The sequence below is a fragment of the Callospermophilus lateralis genome, chromosome 4, assembly GCF_048772815.1.
Source record: "Callospermophilus lateralis isolate mCalLat2 chromosome 4, mCalLat2.hap1, whole genome shotgun sequence".
Taxonomy (NCBI): domain Eukaryota; kingdom Metazoa; phylum Chordata; class Mammalia; order Rodentia; family Sciuridae; genus Callospermophilus; species Callospermophilus lateralis.
The window spans coordinates 93,170,279-93,192,121 of record NC_135308.1 but is presented as its reverse complement, the minus strand read 5'-3'; the positions used below and the strand labels follow the sequence as shown (position 1 = coordinate 93,192,121).

Sequence of the window (21,843 nt, the reverse complement as noted above, 5' to 3'; positions counted from 1 at the left end):
GTCTGTGTCTGACATCAGCAAATTCCCAAGGCAGCAGGGCCCTGCGGTTGGAGATGGGCTCGCCTGGGAGAAGTCACTTCTGGCACCTTTGCAGCACCACTCTTTTTCGGCTTCTCAGAAGTGTAGAACCCCAAAGGGCTGTTTCCAGGAACGTGAAGGCAGAACCAGAAAGTCCTGCTGGCGGTTGCATTGACAGAAGCATAACAATTATTGGCTCCCAGAAGCCAGGCTTCGGGAAACATGAGCTCTAAGTGTCAGTAAAGCACCAGAGGGAAGGTCTAGGGGCACCCAGAAAACCTTTTCTCTCTGATTGGCCTGACTGCTTTCCTCATGTGAATCTGTAAGCGATGCCTTACAGATTGGAATGGAAATTTAGTATGAAAGAACTGCTTTTCCATATGTTACTCTCTTTTCTTTTTATGCTTTGGAGGTGAGTAAATGAACTGTATATTTATCACTTAAACATGTTACCTTAATAAAAGTGCCTTCAAAATGTTAGTTGTGGGGAACACTAGGAACTCCTTACCAGGAACCATGATTGGTTTGCTGAGAGAAAAAACACCCTGTCCACAAGAAAAAAGATGGAATTTTAGAAGTTAGTAAGCTTAGGTAAAAACATCATGTTGTTTGGAAATGTACAATAATAAGACTCATATGTACATTTTGAGTCTTTGAAAGATTATCCTTTCATGTCATTACCTATTTAAATTATATGTGTGTATGTATGTATGTATGTTCATATGTATTTATATATTCATATGTGTAGTTATATGTGAACTCTGTGTGTGTATGTGTGTATGTGTGTGTGTATGATAATGATCATATATATAAGAGGCACCTTTGTAAATGGTGTTTTCTGATCTTCAAATGTATTTTTGACTAGCCAGGCACAGTGACACACACCTATAATCTCAGCTACCTAGGAGCCTGAGGCAGGAAGTTTGCAAGTTTGAGACCAGCCTTGGCAACTTTGATGAGACTTTATCTCAAGGAAAAAAAAAAAAGGGCTGGGGATGTAGATCAGTGGTGGAGTGCCCCTGATTCAATCTGTAGTACCACATAACAAACAAATATACATATCTTTGACTACAGTAACACATTAGTTTAAAACATAGCTTGCATTAAAAAAAAAATGGAAACTTAGTATGCATGAGGCCCTGGATTCAATACTCAACACTAAAATAAAAAGTAAATGGAAACTTCAGTTAAAACATTAATGTCTCCGCAAGGCTATATTTTAATTTTTAAACTATTAGTGGACCTTTGGTGGCCTAAATAAAGGAAGGCAAAAATAAGCTCAGGTAAATTAGTATTGCTATGAATATGGTGGCGGCTCCTGATTGGACAAGATAAAGATTTTACCATTTATCTTTGCAGCTATTGTTCCTGATATAGATGAAATTGCAGCTCAGGCAGAAACCATGTTTGCTGGAAGGTATAGTAACACTCAAGTGTCTTTATTTTACTTGTAAGATTTTACCTGGAATTTTATCAATAACATTTTGTTGTTCACCTCCCTATACCTATTTATTTTTAGATCTTCTGTTGTTGTTAACATAAATTTCTGCCAGAAGTGAAGCAGCTAATATACTCTAGAGGAGAAAGCATAGTTCTCCTTTAGGTCAAGTTAAAAAAGAAAAGAAAAAAGAGATGAGATCAGTGTATTGAACTTTTCCCTGAAGTCTTTGCTTTTCTTTCCTTAAATAATGACAGCACAAGAATGCCCTTTAGCTCCCCTGATGTAAATATCACTGCATGTTGTAAAACATTATTTCCCTGAATCTCACATATTCCAGGCAAGAAAGTAACTTCTTTTAATGTTATCATTAACTTGATATGTTAACAATAAAACTATTTTCTGCTAATTGGAAATATCCATAATTAAAGAAAACAGTATGTGTTTGGCCTGACTACCCTCTTTTGTTTTGGGCACTCTTTCCTTTATTGTTTTGAAGAGTTTCTTTTTCAGAAATGAAATTAATAGCAACCAAAACAAAAAGTAAAAGAAGCTAAAATATTGAGATTCTAACATTCATTTTTATTACAGAGTTGACATAAGAACCTAAAAAAAAAAAAGTCTTCACTAAGCTTTTTGTTGCTTTTGTTGTTGTTAGAAACAAAAACAAAAATTAAGGGGAGAGAGATTTTTATCTCTAGTGAACATTTGATTTAGGTTTGTTTTCATGTCACAGTTATCAGCTTTTGCTTGTTTTTCTATTGAAATGTTTTCCTATTCATCATTCTTGGGAAGAAAGACTTAACCAGTGTGTGATTTCACCTTAAAAATCCAGTCATGTGATGCTCGTGGTGTTTTGGTCAAAGACAGCCACATACATAGTAGTGGTTTTATAAAATTGTAATGGAGCTGGAAGATTCCTGTGGCCCAGTAACACTGCAGCCATCGTGTTGGTGGAGGATAGTGCAGTGCTCATGTGTTTGTGGTGATGCTGTCTAGAGCCTCCTGTGCTGCTAGTTGTATTGAAATATGCGACATATGATTTTGTACCTGACATGTAAATACCTGATAATGATAGTAAATGCTATGTTGCTGGTTTATACATTTGCTATATGATATTTTTATTAAGATTTTAGAATGTATTCCTATTCACTAAAAATGGTTTTCTATATGCTTTGTTATACCAGCAGCACCCTCATTATCTTGTCTCTTGTTTGTATCATTTTTTTCTCTTGTGCTTAATTTAATCTCCTTTTGGGGGAGGAGTACCAGTGATTAAACTCGACCACTGAGCCACATCCCCAGCCCTATTTTGTATTTTTTTAGAGACAGGGTCTCACTGAGTTGCTTAGCGTCTTGGCTAAATTGCTGAGGCTGACTTTGAACTCATGATCCTCCTGCCTCAGCCTCCCAAGCTGCTGGGATTACAGACATATACCACTGTACCTGGTTTAATTTAATCTTGTGTTTTTTGTTTATCATGGCTGTAAAAGCAATAGAACCCCCCCCACACACACTTCATAGTATAGGTGCATAGTAGGCACAAGTACACTCTAATGTTCACATGGTGATGGAATCACCTAATGATACATTTCTCAGAGTGTAGCCCCATTATTAAACAGCACATGACTGTAGATCGGCCTTTTACTCCACTAGAGTCTTATTCAGAGCCCCATTATACCAAACACAGAGCTGCTCTTGTGATGGTCTTGTACATGTGGCCTTCCCTTCTCTAGCCCCTCCCTACCTGTCATGTAGGGGTCTCTTAGGTTCTGGGGAAAAATCAATCATTGGTAGATATTCTCCATAAATACTCTGAGGGGGTTCAGATGCCTGTCTTTCCTCTATGCCTAGGTGGCCAGCTCATCCTGGTTTTGCCTAGGAACCTCCTCAGTCTTGGACAAACTAGAATGGCTAGTAACCCCTACTTTTAAGGACAAATACAGGGTTTTCTTTGTAATTGTTTTCTCATCAATTATATGAGGGGATCTTCCCATTCGCTTCCTAATTTGGGAAAACAAGTCGTTTAACTCTGAAAACATAGATACAAGTTTAATCACTTTAATATAAGATGTTATGTAAATATGTTACTTTAATATTGTTTTTGTTTTTATAGAAAGGAAAAAAATCCGGTGCAACTTGACGACGAAGGAGGCAGGACGTTTTTACGGGTCCTCATTCATCTGATCATGCACGACTATGCTCCTTTGCTGTCTGGAGCCCTGCAGCTACTCTTCAAGCACTTCAGCCAGAGAGCGGAAGTTTTACAGGCATTTAAACAGGTGAGCTTGTTGCCAGGAATGTATCTCCGTGGTAGGGCAATTGCCAGGTACATACCATACATTGAGTTCCTGAATTCAATCCTGGCACCTTAAAACAAAAAGGAATAAAAGAAATAAACAGGTAAGATTGAGGGGTCCACAGCCGAAGCTTTGAAATTGTCATCCATCCTGATTTCATGGTTGCAGAATTAACGAGACTGCGTGGCTTTTGCTGGAGATGCTTTATATTTTTACAGATACAGATGGTCTTGTCTACGTCAAGAGTTCCCCACAAGAGATTTTCAGATAATGTCTTTAATATGAGTGACAGGCACTAAGGTTTAAGAAGGCACTAGAAGATAATACATTAGGAATTTTGTTGCCTTTGTTATTATTTTGACCCCAAATCTTACTGATATATTTGGGAAGGACAAGTAGTAGCTCTGAAATAAATACTGTGACTCTGAAAAAAAAAAAGAACAGGAACTGTTATGGAATTAATCTTTCTCTTTGATCTTTGGATAAGACATCAGTTTTGAGATTATTAGTAATTCCAAAGGGATTATGTATATGTCACTAATATTTATTTTATTTAATAGGGCATTGATCTTTATTAGGAAGTTTTCTCAGAATGTCTAAAGAATATGAAATTGAGTAAAAGGTAGTCATATAAATACATATAATTCTTCATATATGTGTATGTCATAATGCATATAAATTATAATAAAATAAAAATTTAGATAATAAAGCTTAGATTAGATCTCTATATATTTTTCTACCACTTTTTAAAAATGTTTCTACCTATTTTTAAATAATCTCAGAAAAATTGACCTCAACAGTGAAATTAGAATGAGGGCATCTTTTTATGTTAAATTACTTTTCACCAACTTTGCAAAGTTTAGCTAAGGCACATTTTTGTAAAAAAAATTAAATTCTTTATAACATGTCAATATATTGGTTATATCCAGGTAAGTTTTCATGGTCAATATAATCTAAAATATTCACAAATGTTCTAGAAATATCAAACTCCACATAAGAATATATTTTAATACTCAGGGTTTTAGGCATAAAAGATATAGGAATAAAGGGAGTTGTAAAAATGTTCTAAAGTTTAACATTCTGATGTTTTCAGGTGCAACTGCTGGTATCCAATCAAGATGTAGATAACTACAAGCAAATCAAGGCAGATCTGGACCAACTTCGACTGACTGTAGAAAAATCTGAGTTATGGGTGGAGAAGAGCGGCAGCTATGAGAATGGAGAGATAGGTGAAAGTCAAGTCAAAGGTGGCGAAGAACCAAATGAGGTTGGTTTCCAAGATCTACTTTGAACTAATCCAAGCAGTATCTTTTAAGTCAGATATGTATGTAGCCACATGCTTTATAATCAAAATTGTTTGTAAGACAACTTTTGTTTGAGCTTCAGAATATAAAAATTTCCCCCAAGTCAACAAACTCCACACACCTGCCCTTTGATTCTTGTCAATTGCTACTACCTATGACCTCATCTGTGTAATTTTTTACTCTGTCTCATTTTCACTATAAATCATATAATTCAAGAATCATGACAATAGCAGGCCTATGGAGAGGGGAATTTTTGTTGTCACCATTCAAGGTGGCTGCTTTTCACCAACCTACAAATCATTTCTTTCATTCTGTCCTTATATAATATATAAAAATATCTAAACAGAAGGACGATATGCTTTATTGTCAACACAAAAATACTAAGAATTTATGCTTGAGCTAAAGAGTGAACTAAGGTGTTGACTTTGAGTCTTCTGTTTTAGTCTTTAGTGGGTTTAATGAGTTGTTCTTTTCCCATTTTACTAATACTTAGGACAATATATTCTTTTGGCACAGTGTTAGTGGTAATGCTTAAATAACAGCAGACCATCACAATTGATAATCCATAAAGTTTCTTAAGTGCCTGTCAAATGTTTTATTTCGTTGCTTTTTAATCTGCAGGAATATAAGCTATTTAAATAGGCTTAACTGCCTCAGGTTTGGTGTTGTTTGAGAACTCAAGTCATTTTGGGGTGAAGAGTGATAATAGAACAGGTGATAATTCGAATAATCAAAATGCTGACTAGTTTCAAAGGGGGTTGGATTGATAGGCTACTACTTCTTACTTGTCTCAGGTAATTGTCACTTATCAATAAGAAATTGTTTTACTTCATCTTTCAGAAGCTTTTCTTGTGATTTTTGTAATGTGTCCATAGAATGCAGAATTTCTACTTCATGAATATTTATTTTATGACCAATTTAGGATGGTGGGAGAATAAAGTTCTCCCATAATGTATTTAAGACATAAGAGAAGACTTAATATTTATTTAGTACTTGCTACATTCCACATTTTAGAATAAATATTTTTATCTATGGAATCTCTTTTTAAATGTTTTAGCAAACTTTGGAGATAGTTATAAGCATTGCATTTCTAATGCTAAATACACTGAAGGTCAGAGGAACCAAGGACCTCCTCAATGTCAGTCACCTCTGTGACTTAACTGAAATTTGAACCCAGTTTTGGATAATAGGATCCAGGTTCTTTAGTGTGAAATTTTATTTTCTGAAATTTCATTTAATGATACTTGTGAATATATTATGCTTTTAAAAGTTATAATATCTTTTTCTTTCGAAAAGTACATATTTTATATGTATTCTAGGGAATAGGAATACATGCATTCCTTTTTCAAAAAATTCCATTCTTAAAGAAATAAACCTTAGGAAAACACATTTTATTTTTTGTAGGACTTTGAAAACAACAACAACAACAACAATAATAAAACAAATCCTAAGATGAGAAGAATCTCTTCTACATTAACATGGAAGATGTTAATCACTACTTGTAGTTTCCACACACTGAGGGAAGATGGTAGAAAGAGCCTCTATCATAGTGTGTATGCATGGTCTCCTCTTAAAAGTTTCACAAATATTTTGTATTTATGTAAAGAAAGAAGAGAAACAAGTGGTTTGATTGAGGAAATCCTAAAGATAAAGCATTACATTATATAAGTAGTAGGGTGACATTAGTTACCAACAAGTTATATAAGCCGTTTTCTGGGGGTGTCGATGAATAGGAGTCAGTGAAATTAGTATTTATTTATTTGTTGAGTTCAGGATTTATCAGTTCAGGAAAAGGTAACAATTTTAGGTACTTTAAGGAGGAACAAGGACTTAAATACTGGAGGAGTACAGTTTGGAGGTTGCCCTGGCAATAGAGATGGCAAGGGTCAGAGGTCAAGAAGCTGACCCTGGCTATTGCCTTTGTTGCTGCAGTCACCACCACTGACTCACATTTTGAAAGCATGTGGAAAGATAATACAACATGGTGTTCACGGGAAACACCCGTGTCTACTGGAATTTTCTCATAGTCCCAAGGAGATGACCTTTACTTTTCCTTCTGCTGTTCAAGTTCCACCTGAGTTTATCTCATTGGCAGCAGATAGAATGTAGAACTCTAGCTGCAGGGGATTTGGGATACTAGTCTTTGGTTAGGGGGACTTCACAGGCTGGGAATGAATAGTGAGTGTCAGTTAATAATATGCAGCATAGAGATGATTTGCTTAGGTGATTGACACCAGGAGATTTGGAATGAGGCAGTCCAGAATTTGCCTCTTAGTATATGTGTGACTTTGAGCAATTTGTTTTCATTCTCTAAGTTGCATTTTTATCATCTATAAAATGGACATAATAATGATACTTAGCTTGAAATGCTATAGACATCAAGTGAGCAAGCCCTGTGCATGTGGTGTGTCAGTTAATGCAGCTTCAGGGGAGAAGTATAAACAACATGAAAATATAAATAGTAGGGTAACATTAGTTACCAACAAGTCAAGAAGTAAGGCTCCAATTCCTTGCCTCAGGTTGTCACCCTGGGTTGCTGGGCTTAATTCTGAAGCTGATCTTTCTCCTGGTGGTGTTGTGGGAGCTACTGCCTAGACGTCACATCTGTGCATACATACTACTGTGAGGAACTATTTCTGGGTCTCCTGTTTAGGAACAAGGGAATCTTTCTCACGTATTCCTCAATAAATTCTACCTCATAGCTTTTTGGCCAAAATAAGGCCACATGTTTACCTCTAAACCAATGGACTGTAGTAGTAGTTTAGATTAAATATAAGATGTCCCTCAATCTGGGATAGCCCATGCCGAGTTACATAGGAAACAATGGATGCAGAAAAACAAAAACAAAAAAACGAACAAAACCTGGAATCTGCTAGTAAGTAAGAATAAGAAAGGATGTTGGGTAGCAACCAACAGTGTCTGCCAAAGTCAGCATTCAGTTAGTGTTTATAATAATTATTATTTGTTTTTATGGGGAAAACATTGTGCTATTTACTATAGTGAATATAGAATTATAAAACCTTAGAGTTAAAAGATACTTGGAGGGGTAATCAAATCCAATACCTTATAGGATATGTGATATATTTCTTAAACTACAAACTTCTGTAATTGAAATTAATGTATAGCTTAAGAAATAGAATATTACCGGTAAGAAGTCCCTCCTCCTCCTTCTCTTCCTCCTTCTCTTCCTCACCCATCTTCTTCCTCCTTTCTTCTTTATTGACTTTAATTGGATATAATTTACGTATCTATCCCGATTATGTTTTTTCTTTAATATGTTCACTTGAATTATGTAAATCTTAAATAGACCTTCTACCTTAGTAACTTTGCATTAAAGAATAAAAGTATCTAATGTTTTTTTACATTGCCAGACTGTGTACTAATACTTTGTGTAGGGTTTTACATCTACATTGTCAGTGACATTGACTTGCACTTTTCCTTTCTTGTCTTGTTCATACAAGTGTTGGTATCAAGGTTAGACTAGTTCTATAAAATGAGTTGAAGCATATTACTTTTCTTTGTGTAAGACTGAAATCATCATTTAACATTAATGTTAAAACTCGTGTGTAAAAGTTCCTGGGCCACATATTTATTTTATGGTAAGATTTTAATTACTGATTCATTTTTAAAAATTAATTAATTTATTCTAATTAGGTGTATATAAAAGCAGAATGCATTTTGATTCATTGTACACAACTTTTCATTTTTCTGGTTGTACATGATATAGCATCGCACCACATGTGCAGTCATACATGTACCTAAGGTGATGATGTCCATCTCATTCCACCATCTTTCCTGCCCCCATCTCTTCCTCCCCTTTGACCAATCAAAGTTCCTCCATTCCCCTCCCCCCATTATGGATCAGCATCCACTTATTAGAGAGAATATTCGGCCTTTGGTTTTTTGGGATTGGCTTGATTCATTTTTAAAAATGGTTATTCAATTAACTCAAACTCTTCTATTAAGACTCAATTTGTTGTTTATGAGCCATATGGTTTAAGTCTTCAAGTTTATTGGCATTAATTGGTTCATATTTGTTCATCATCCTTAAAAGTTTTTTAATTTAAATTAATTTTACTTTTTAACCAATGCATGGAAATAAAAAAAATTGTACACATCAATGGGGTGCCATATGGAGTTTTGAAACGTGTAACTCTATAATGTTTAAATCAGGTTAAACATATTTGTTCCTTCAAATTGATTATGTCTTTATGGTGAAACATTCAAATCCTTTATTCTTCTGTTGAAAGTTAAGGTAATATTCCTGTTACCATTAGTCATACTACTGTGCAAGAACACACGGACAAATGCAGAACACTTCATGTTTTTATGTCACCTTTGTGCAGAGCCCTGCTAATTTTCTCTGTATCATTCTAATTTTAGCATATGTGCTGCTGAAGCTAGCTCCTTCACCTTCTTTTTCTTTCTGTGGTATCTGGGCTTTCTTATCCACTTTTCATTCTTAATACTGTTTATTTTTGTCTCTCTTCTACCTCAGTTTTGCCCGAGTTTTATGTATTTTTTATTCTTGTAAAATAATCTCTTTTTGGCTTTGTTGGGATTCTGGATTTGTTTGCTATTTTATCATATGTATTCTACTGTTTTCTAATCTTTTTTGTTGACAGACTTTTGAAGAAAATTTAATGGTGTGATTCCATTCTAAGGAGTTGAGTGCCACAAATTTTGAGAAATTGTATTTTTATTACTGTTTAATATTAGTTATTTTAAAATTTTTCCATTATGATTTTCTTTTTCAACTCATAATTTCTTAGGAGTGAGTTTCTATATTTCCAAATATATTGGAAATTTTTGCCTTTAAAAAACTGAATTCTTTATTAACTTGTGACAAGGGAATGTGGTTAGGATAATGTAGTTTCTCCTCAATTTATTGAGTCTTGCTTTTTGGTCTATCATACCTTCAGGTTTTTTTAAGTTCTAGATAGAATTGAGAAGAACATGAATAGGTATGAGATTCTATATGTGTGGCTGGTGACTCAGGTTTACTAATTATGTTTAAATCATCTATTTTTCTAATATTTTTGTTTTCTTAACAGCAATAAATGAGAGAGATTTGTTGGCATTTCCTACTGCAGTGGTAGGCTTATCAATTTTACCCTGTAGTTCTATTAATTTTTACTTTACTCATTTGGAGGCTATTTTATTAGATGCTTATAAATTTACAATAATAATAATTATTATTTTTAACTACAAAGAAAAAATTTTATCAGTTGAAAGTTATTTTCTCTCATTTCTAAAGGTATTATTTCTTGTGTTTGGGCCTCCATTGCTGCTGTGGAGAAGTTTGCTGGTTTTTGAATAACAGCACTTTAATTGTGAAACTCCAGATACATGTACATTAAACCTTCTGTTACTAGTATAGCATTAAATAGTATGTGTCTATTAATTTCCTTTTCATATTTTCTATATCTGTGACCTTGTATTATATATTGAATATCGTCTTTAAATTTATCCAAATATCTCTTCAGGTGTGTCTCATTAGCAATTTCCAGTTGAATTATTAATTTATTATTGGTGCATTATAGTTGTACATGATGGTGGGATGTGTGTTATGTATTCATACATGCACTCAGTGTTAACAATATAATCTGGCCAATATCACTCTGGCACTTCCCCCCACCCTCCCCATCTCCCACTCCTTGGTCCATTTCTTCTACTGATCTCCTTTAGATTTTCATGAGATCTACCCCCTACTTTCTTTTCCTTTTTCCTCTCTAGCTTCCACATCTGAGAGAAAACATATGACCCTTAATCATCTGAGTTTGACTTATTTCGCTTAATATAATGGAACATTCTAGTTCCATCCATTTTCCTGGAAAACACCATAATTTCATTTTTCTTTATGGCCAAATAAAACTCTATTGTGTATATTTACCACATTTTCTTTTTTCATTCATTCCTTGATGTATACCTAGGCTGCTTACATAGTTTGGCTATTGTGAATTGTGCTATTATAAACATGAGAATGCATGTATCACTGTAATATGATGATTTTCATTCTTCAAGATAAATACTGAGGAGCGGTATACCTGGGTCATATGGTGGATCCATGCCTAGTCTTTTGGGGAAACTCCATATTGATTTTCATAGTGGTTACACTAATTTATAGTGCCACTGATAGTGTAAAAGTGTTTTTTTCTCCACATCCTTTCCAGCATTTATTATATTGTATTATTATTATTATTATTATTATTATTATTATTATTATTATTATTATTTTGGTATTGGGGATTGAAGCCAGGGGTGCTTAACCATTGAACCACCTTTATTTTAAAACAGGTTCTTGTAAAGTTGTTCAGGGCCTCACTAAGTTGCTGAGGCTGGCCTTGAACTTGCAGTCTTCCTGCCTTAGCCTCCAAGCTGCTGGGATTACAAGCATGTACAACCATGTTCTGCTTATTTGTATTCTTGATGACGTCCATTCTGATTGTCGTGAGATGAAAGAAATCTCAGTGTAGTTTTGATTTGCATTTCCCTAATTGTTAATGATGTTGAACATTTTTTCATATATTTGTTGGCCATTTGTATTTCTTCATTTGAGAATTGTCTATTCAATTCAATTGCCCCTTTATTAATTGAGTTATTTGATTTTGTTGGTACATTTTTTAAGAATTTTTTTATACCTTTATTTAATTTATTTGTATATTCATTTGTATATGGTGCTGAGGATTGAACCCAGTGCCTCACACATGCTAGGCATGTGCTCTACCATGTAGCCACAACTGCAGCCCCTGGTACAAAGTTTTTTGAGTTCTTTATGTATTTTAAACATTAATGCTCTGTCAGAAGAGTAGCTAGCAAAGATTTTTCTCCCATTCTTTAGGTTTTCTCTTCACATTCCTAATTTCTGTTGCTGTGCAGAAGCTTTTTAATGTGATGCTGTCCCATTTATTAACTTATTTCCTAAGCTTTAGGAGGCACCAATTGAATTTTTAATGTCAATTATTATACTTTTTTATACCCAAAGTTTGATTTTTATGCACATCTATTTGGCCATTTTTTAAATGATGTTTTATTGCCTTTTAATTTTTGCCATTCCTTAAGGCTACGTTATATTCTATATGTAGGACTTCCAGGACCTGAAGAATTTTGGTGTTTCTTATTCTCATTCGTGTTCTTCATTTTATTATATTTTTGATCATCTTTGATTATGAGTTCATATATTTTTTGAATAGGCTTTAGAGAAAATTTAGGGTTGGAGAAGAATGAATTCTCCATTCTTATTTCTGCCTATTATTAACATCTAGTATCAGCTTGGTACATTTGTTACAATTGATGAGCCAATAACGATACATTTTTATTAACTGAAGTCCATCATTTGGTTAGGGTTCACTCTTCGCCTTATAAAGTCTATGGGCTCTACAAATGTATACTCTCATGTATCTACCATTACAGCATCCAACAGAATAGTTTCACTCTTGACAATTCTCTGGGCTTCACCTATGTGTCTCTTCCCACTGAACTCTGGAGTCCTTGGCAACCACTGATCTTTTTATTATCTCTGTAGTTTCACTTTTTCCAGAATATCATTTAGTCATAATCTTATAAGATATAGCTTTTTCAGATGGATTTCTTTGACTTAGCAATATATATTTAAGAGCTTTTTATATTCTTGATATCTATTATTATTATTATTATTTTAAAAATCTAACTAGCCCACTGTATGGATACACTACAGCTTGTTATGCATTCCTCCATTGAAGGTTATCTTGGTTGTTTACAATTTTGGACAATTGTAAATGAAGCTACTCTAACTGCTTGTTGGCAGGTTTTGAGCCCATCTCTCTCTCTCTCTTTTTTTTTTCCTGGTTGTACACAGAGTATATTCATGCCAATTAGTGTCTTTATACATGTGCTTTGGATAATGATGTTCATCATATTTCACCCTCATTTCTAACTCCATGCCCCCTCCTTTCCCCTCCCACCCCTCTACCCTATCTAGAGTTTGTCTATTCCTCCCATGCTCCCTCTCCCTATTCCACTATGAATCAGCCTCCTTATGTCAGAGAAAATGTTCGACATTTGTTTTATTTGTTTTTTTTTTTTGGGGGGGTGTTTGGCTAATATCTTCTCCAGCTCCATCCATTTACCTGCAAACGCCATGATTTTATTCTCTTTTATCGCTGAGTAATATTCCATTATGTATATATGCCATGTTTTTTTTTTTTTTATTCATTCATCTACTGAAGGGCATTTAGGTTGGTTCCACAGTTTAGCCATTGTGAATTGTGCTGCTATAAACATTGATGTGGCTGTGTCCCTATAATATGCTGTTTTTAAGTTCTTGGGTATAGACCAAGGAGAGGGATTCTTCTCAGCAAAAAGAAATCTGTGAGGTGAACAGAGAGTCTACTTCTTGGGTGCAAAATTTTACCCCTCACACATCAGATAGAGCACTAACCTCTAGGGTATATAAAGAACTCAAAAACTTTAACACCAAAAAAAAAAAAAAAGAAAAGAAAAAGACAAATGACCCAATCAATAAATGGGCCAAGGACCTGAACAGACACTTCTCAGAAGAGGATGTACAATCAATCAACAAATATATAAGCCCATATCTTTTGATCTGCAGACCTCAGAGTTGAAATGGGATGTTTTCCTCTTTAGAATGCTTGCTATTGCCTCAGCCCGTTGCCAGGGGGCGCTGCTAGTCTGAGACCATGTTACTCCCTTTCTGCACACCTGTCCTAAGGCAGAAATTTTGGGTTTTAGCTTCCCAAACTTGACATTTGTTCAGGGCTTCCTTAGTTTCTGTGTTTAGAAGTAGTATTGTCATTTGCCTTCAGGGAGACTTATTCTGTAGCCTTATATATTGGAGCTCCCTGATCTGATTTCTTGTTACTTTTTTTTTCCCCTTAGGAGATACAGGGTGGGATCTTGGAGAGACCTTTGTTTTCTGTGATCCCAGAAATATACTTAAAATAGGCTTATATTTAGAATCTAGTTGTTTTGTAACAGGAGGGTGATCTGCAATTTTAAGTTTGCTATTCTTGCAGAAGTCCTTGGGATGCATTTAATTAGGTGTTTAGTGGGATTTTTGTTGTTATGAACTTACATTTTTTGGAACTTTATATGTGAAGTTCTTCTGAGGCCTGCGTTTAATCTAGATAATTATATTTGATTCTATGAGGCACCTTGGGATATTATATTCTGTAACCACATCAAATACATTTTTGGTTTGGACTCTGGAGAGCTATTTTATTAGTGAGAATTCTGCTCCCAAATGGAGTCAAAGAGGGCTTGTCTTTGTATAGGGGGGCCTCAAGAGCATTTCCCCACCTTTTTAACTTCATCCAGAGTCAAGGCCAAGACAGGGACCCTTTTGGTTCTTCTATGCTGCATCTTTTCCTGATTTATCACCATGCTGTCTCTCTTTGATATTTTTGACTTCTGATCAGACCTTCCAACCTTGGATTTCATTCTCTGTTTCCTTTTGTGTGTGTGTGTGTGTGTGTGTGTGTGTGTGTGTGTGTGCGCGTGCGTGCATGTATCACATTAAAACTTGGAATCCAAGTTATTGGGTGTATACTGAAGCCTTCAAGGCCCACAATGAATTCAGTGCTTGATTATTGCTTTGAAACTTTTATGTCCTTTCATGGTTTCTGGTCTCTCTACTAAAAACAGGTATCTTAAATATTTTATCTGTCCCTTTTAGATGTTGTATAGGAGGGGTTTCTCCAAACTCTACTTCATCATATTCTGTTTTATGTTTTTTAACAATAAATTGCTCTTCTGTATTTTGAGCTGTATATTCGTCCTGGGATATCTGTTCGCTGATGGTAGGTTTAAGCAATGTGGACTATGCATGAACCTCCTCTACTTGATTAGCTGTTGTGTTTCTCCAGAGGAAAATCCTTCTTCGACACATTCTGTTTGAAGTATAATTTCAGTCCCTTTGCCATCATGCTCACTCGCTTTTGTGTACACTTCAATTTCTTATTTCCCTTCTTAAAGTTTGATGTTGAGAAGCCAATCTAATATTCCAGATATGGCTCTTGCCCTTAAAGAATGAGTGCATAGAATGAACACCCTTGGAAGTGCGTGACAGCAGTTGACTTGGTGCTGAGCTGCATGGTATGGAGGAAGGCTGGTTGGTGTGGGTAACAACTTGGAGAAGGATTAGTCCAGACATGTAAGGTAGGCCTGTTTGAAGGATTAGTTAGTGAAATACTTGCAGCAGTCAATTTAAAAAAAAAAGTGATTTCATTAGAAACTACTGGAAATTGGGAGACTCTGAAGATTCTTGAGTAGGAGGTGAGTATATTATCTTGGACTTTTTTTTTTTTTTTTTTTTCCCCTGGGCAGAATTCAGGAGAACAAGTGATCAAAGTGGGGGAACCAATTAAGAGCTCCTTGCACAAATTCACGTGTAAGGTTTAAAAAGCCCAAACTGGGGATGTGACAGTAGAAATGTTTGCGGATTGAGAAGTCAGGAGAAAGGTACATTCATAATGGATTACTTTAAAAAGAGGAAGCTACGAAGTTACTAACCTATACACAGTCACATAATCTACATTATGCAATGAACCATCAGGCAAAGACTGTGGCAGTGGGTTGTAAACAGAATGAATAAATCACAATATCAATGGAAACAGCCAGTAGCAGGCAGCATGCACTCTTGCAGGCCTATACCAATAACAGTTCTTTGTTGTTGAGTAAGTCTCACAAAGGCTCTAAACACAGGGCCATTGGCATTGTTTGCAAACAGCTCATAATGGTCTATCTTTGTGCCTGCTTAGATATCAGGGGACCAGATAACATTAATGGGATTCTTCACTTTTATAACAGAAACATGTTTCCAATAGTCTAAATGTTCTTCTCCCCTTAACTCTAGATTCTGTGTACTCTGGGCAATAAAGGTGAAGTGAAAGCCATCTACCAACACTACATATCTCAGCAAAATTATCCCATCATTATAGTTCATCTCTTATAAATGAGGAGGAGAATGGAATGGATTTGGTCCTCTAGTGACCCCATTGCATCCCTAGGACCTATGTGCTTTAATATCTAGAATATGTCGCAATGTTCCCCTTCGTTAAACTTCTTTTCCTGGGCATTAAAAAGACGGTACCTCATTTCTGAAAGCTTAAAGGCTAGAGTGTAACAAGTTGACAATGTCAGTAGCATTAGAAGCAATTACTAATTCATCACATTCAAATATGTGTTGACTTCTAAATATAGGAAGGAGAGATTAACTCAGGAAACCATATCCGAGTGGGTTAAGTCTGGATTGCCCTTTGCATTCACCCATCTCTTTATTTAGGCTGGAAAAGCAGGTCACTTGGACATCACAGTGCTCCTGAAAGAAGTCCTTGCTCTTGTTATTTATTTAGGTTGTTATTTATTTTTCTTGCAGTGAATTTTCTTCTCTATTTGCATGTGGATTTGTGTTAATCTCTGTATCTTTCTACTCACCTATATGTGATTTCCAGAGCTTAAAAAATTACTTATAATTTTCTATACACAATTTCATAAAAATTTTTAAATGAAACAATTTAAAGTCTGATATTTAACCTCTATCTAATTTTTACTTAAAGGACTAATTTTTTCATCTTCAAGTTTTCTAATTGGTTCTTTTTCAAATCTATCCAGTTTAGATTCATATCTGCGTCTCTTCCTTCTGAGCTTTCTTTGTTTTGTTTTACCTCCTAATGGATAGGTGATATAAGGAAAAGAATTAACTGAAAAATGTCCCCAGGGCTCACTCTGAGTTGCCTGGACAGCCAGCTGCCTGGGCTGATAGGAATGGTAGAGGGAGTCTCTCACCTTCAAGGTGCTATACACTAACTCACCTTCTCATGGGACTTGGGACTTCTGCCCCCAACAGTTGTCCAATTTCTATGAACCCCACAGCTGGTGTCCCTAAGCAGTTTCTATAATCAATGGCTCAGACAGTTTTGTGTACTTTCATTGAGAAGGTTACTCTCAAACTTGCCCAGTAAGAAGTTATTGTGGGGGTTAGGAGAGCAATTACTTGGAAATCTAGACCCATACTGGCAACTGGCTGAGCTCCCAGCATTTCTCTATTGGCTGATGGGAGAGTGGAGGACTCATGCCTTACCTTTTCTTGCTGATGCTCGGCTTGTAGTTTCCTCTTTCCCAGAATCATTGCTTACCCTTGTTGAGGGATGCTGTGGGGCTATCCCCAGTACTGTTCCTTGGTGCAGCAACTGCGTGGAGCCACGTGGCATGAGCGATGTTGTTCTTCCTTGTCTCCATGGTTGTTTTGCACATACCTATTTACAAGTCCTTTCAGAAGATTTCTTGATTGCATTTCACTGGGAAATCATAGTCTTCTTATTGTTGAGCTTTTGGGTTGTCTTTCTTAGCAATAACATCCCTGATAGACATTGGATTTTAGTCAGTAGCTTTATCTTAATTATTTTTATTACTTCATATACAGAACTATTTATAGATTTATTTCCTTCTTCTTTTTCTCCTTTCCCATCTCCCTTCCTCCATTATTCTTTCTCTATTTCTTTCTGGCACACCTTCCCTGTGTGATGATGTGTCTATTATGTCCGCATGCATTACTCATTAAAAGCAAAATCTGTATTCTGTACTTTGCCTACCACTTTCAATCTTTGATAAAGCCAACGAGGAGGCAAATCTCTTTAGAAGGATATCTTGAAAGACAATTCTACTTTCCCCAGTAGGGGAACTTGATTTTTCATAGTGAGAAAATAGTTCTACATAAGCACTGTTTCTGCAGCACAAGTTGTGATCGAGGAAGCGACACTTGACATCAGGGACTGGTGGAATGTTGAATCCTCATGGCCTAGTACAGAAAAGAGTTCTTGTGTTTTAAACAAGTCTACTACTTGGCTTGACCAATACAGGATGCCGGGATAATTTCATGAAGAACATTTAATTCTATAATTTGGGCAGTGCTTTACTTTGATAGAATCTATTTTCTTGTCTTTATATTCTATTCTACTCCCGAACTCATTGTTTAGTTTATCTTTTTTGTTTATGTCACAGTACTTATCCTTGTCCTTATGTCTGAGCTAATGTTAGTGAAGGTGATTGCCAGAGATATGGATCAATAAGCCCTACCGTCTGACATACTGCTGAAAAATAATTGTTGGGTTTTACCCAAATGCTAGTTTTATATATTCTCATTCTATTTAGTTGTAATGCAAATTCTTAAATGTAATGCTTACACTTCCTGAATTTGTTATTTAAATTACTTCCACAAGAAGAATCTTCTTGTCTTCTACCCTATATATAAAATTAATGCTGATTTAGCAGGAAACTTAGTATTGCCCTTCATGTTAAAAGAACAATTACTATCTTACCTTTTTGTTAAAAAAAATGCTTCCACTTATTTTTAATTCAATACAGGTTATTAATGATTAGATTCCTAAGGTTCTAAGATTCTTGGCAAGTGTCTTACAAGGGAACAATTGAAGTTGATACAGTCAGATCAGCACAGGTTTGTCACTAGATCAGGTGCCAACATTTCTGTCATGACTGCTTGATTAGGGCAGTTACTTGGTTGAGAGTGATTCCCTCCTGTCACACATTCGTCCAGTGCCCTCCTCTCTCAGCCACTTCTGTGAGGACTGTAAGAAGCATGCTTTCTTCACATGGTGCCACAGGTACCAGAAGTGGTTTCTGGGGTTTGATACATGACTGTTCTCACTTCCCGTATAGTGCTTTGTTACTGTCTACCACTCTCATAACTAAAAGGCCGCTCGTTATTTCCATGTTTTATATAATTCTGGTGAGGTTTTAGCCACCCCTTAGTTGCATTGCAAAATTTCTGGGATAAGCTAGATGTGGTAATTGCATATCTGTAGTCCCAGTTACAGGGAAGGCTGAGGCAGGAGGATTGCTTGAGGCCAAGAATTTGGGGTCAGCCTGAGCAACATAGCAAGACTCCATTTCTTTTTTTTTTTTTTTAATACTTAGTTTTTTAGTTGTAGTTGGACACAAGGCCTTTATTCCATTCATTTATTTTTTATGTGGTGCTGAGGATCGAACCCAGGGCCCTGCGCATGCTAGGCGAGCGCTCTACCGCTGAGCCACAATCCCAGCCCCAAGACTCCATTTCTTAAAAAAATGAAAGAAAGAAAGAAAGAAAAAAAGAAAGACAAACAGCTTTTCTGTGATGATAATTTCCTGTTGCATTATGACAGCCATTATTCGTTTACAGTGAACATACCTGTCACTGATATATTCCCAGTATTTTCTAATATCTCTATAAAAGAGCACACTGTCCAGGGGCATATGCTTTTTGTTACTTTATTTCTCAGACAGAGAGTAAATTTGGGGTGTTTTCTTGGATATCAGATTAAACATAATCAAATACCATTTAAAATTATATTGAATGAGTCAGAAAATTCATTGTATTTGCCGGAGGACAGGGTGTGTGGGGGAAGCAGGTTTAGGGTCAAGTTAGGAGTGTGTACACTTATTCTCTCAAAAGGAAGCGATTTGGGCCTGGGTTGAGGGAAGCCTGAAGGGAAGTCATCTGCCAATAAGGGAGACACAACCTCCTCAGCCCATTGTAAATCTTGGTCCAATCCTTCCAGCAGCCCTAGGCATTTCTTGGGGAAGCAGAAACTGTCAACCATGAGGTGGAGGTGTACAATAGTGGAGTTTTTGCCTTGCACATACGAGTCCCTGGGTTAAGTCTTTATCACTACAAAATACAACAAAAAAGAAATGGTCAACCGCGACGCCATGATGGTCCAGATTAATTTTATAGGAAAGTTCAGACATGTAGATCTAGGGTTTTTTAGGCATTTTGTACCCTGCTAAATGACTAGTAGGTGATGGTACTCTTAGATAGGAGGAAAAAAAAAAAACCTATCATCCCCATAAAAGGCTCTCATTCAGTTGTCTGAAGAGGGTAAACATTTATTTGAAGTATTAATTAAATTATAATCTGATGAATAAAAATATGAAAGACTGATTATTAGACCTTTACCCCATGTTTTAGAGGGAGTGAGGAAAGGAGAAGGGAGGCACTTGACATCTGAGTTGTGGGGACCCTGAATGGTTAATGAAGACCCTGATGGGACTGAAGAGTGGTTACATGAAAGGAAGGCTGGGGATCCAGATGGTGACCAGAATGCTTTGCCATCTTGCTGACTTGACAACTTTGCTGAAGAAGGACCTCCTTAAACTTCAGTGGGGTGGGGAAGAATAGAAGGCATGCATTGAGCTATTTTAATCGTGCAGCTGCAGTTGCCAGCAGCTCTACATGGTAGGATTTGGAAAGTCCTATTTTTAAAAGCATGATTGCCCTTGCTTAAATTAAGAAGCTGGGTCCCCACGAATTGGTGCCAGTGTTAGCTGCCATGAAGTCCATATGATACTATTTTATTACATTACTTTTGCTGTTGATACAAAAGAGTTTCCTTGCTCCTTCCCTACCCACACCCAATTTTTTTTTTAAAAAAAAGGAAAAATTTAAAACTGGGGAGAAACCTTTGTTTAGAAGCAGAATTCACTCTCTGTGTCTCTGCCTAGAACCCTGCTACCCACCCAATATCTAGACTCTTCTTGCTGTCTTGTTTCTGAACCTACTGCTTTTTTTATTGTGGTACATACTATACAATTAAAAATATAGCTGCTTCTATAAAATCACTTAATTAAGCTATTTCCCATATTCCATTAGAAGAAGTAAATTCAGGTTGTCCAGATGACAGGAAGCAATTATAATGAAGTACTAGTGCTGTTGGAGCTCCAAATTTATTCTTCGTCACCTATTGTCAGGGGTCATTCGGGTGTGTTCTGTAAGTGTGGCACTGTTCGCAGAGTTAGACATTTTTCCTGGACTTGCTCAGCATTTTGCACTTTTCTAGTGTTTTGTCATTAGAATTAAGTTAGAGCTTTGTAGGTCTGGTTACTTCAATAGGGCTAAGGCTGTGTAGGATATAAAGAATACAGTTGATTTCTGCCCTTTTTGGAGGAAAATTCGTAAAACATGCTTGTTTAGAGCATTTGCAAAATAAAAAAAATAAAAACCTAACTGCAGGTACATTGTTTACATATTTCTTAGATTCCCCTGATGACTCACTTGGAATCATCCAGATGTTCTTTGGGTTAATACTTTTGTTCCACTTAATTATGTTGCATTATTTTCTGAAATTAAAAGGGATTGTTTATTGGATTCTCCAGTGTTGTCTCTTTGGGTTGACTGCTGGCAATTTTAAATTAAAATCATTATTCTTCATGATTCCCATAGTTAACACAGCTTAGCATTGTCTGAGTCTTCCCCTGGGTTGAACTAAAGAGCATAACTTCTCGTACCATAGTACATTTTGCCCAAGATTACTTTTCTTAAAGCAAGTCTGTTGCTTTTTATTCAGGTCATTGTTTGAAAAATGGGCTTCAATGTATTGGTCAAAACTTTGCCTGCATTTTCGACTGCCTTCTTTAAAGGTTTATTTTTGGAGCTTTGTCAGTCCTTAAACTTGGTAATATCTTAATCTTGATTTGTGGTACAGATTTGATTTTCTTTAATATTTCTTCCAGAAAAAGAAAAAAAAATCAAACAACCTTATAAAAATTCAACCTCTACCTTTGAGATCAGAAAAAGGAAATTTAATTATATTTCCACCCTTTTCAATTTCTACTTCTCATCAATACATTCCTTTTGGTATGAAGTAGAAACCTTAAGTGTCTCATTCTCTGATCTCCATCTCTTTCCATCTATCTTAGCCACTTGACCTGCCTTGCCTCTTCTATGCTAGCTTTGCTTACAAAGACAGTTTAACATATTCTTCTATGACTTTTTAGGATTCATTTAATG

The 21,843-nt window shown here is 35.9% G+C and overlaps 1 protein-coding gene and 1 non-coding gene across 3 annotated transcripts in view; one reads left to right on the top strand and one right to left on the bottom strand.

The window, feature by feature from the left end:
* Itpr2 (inositol 1,4,5-trisphosphate receptor type 2) overlaps positions 1–21,843 on the top strand; it is a 474,501-nt gene that overhangs the window by 185,355 nt on the left and 267,303 nt on the right. For both annotated transcript variants that reach the window (XM_077109287.1, XM_076854229.2), the window contains 3 exons: positions 1,378–1,435; positions 3,573–3,738; positions 4,850–5,023. In XM_077109287.1, the coding sequence (XP_076965402.1) occupies positions 1,378–1,435; positions 3,573–3,738; positions 4,850–5,023 (398 nt within the window). The remainder of the gene's footprint in view (positions 1–1,377; positions 1,436–3,572; positions 3,739–4,849; positions 5,024–21,843) is intronic.
* Positions 9,364–9,467, bottom strand: LOC143398669 (U6 spliceosomal RNA). The gene has a single exon (XR_013091280.1). It is a non-coding gene; the product is annotated as a U6 spliceosomal RNA (small nuclear RNA).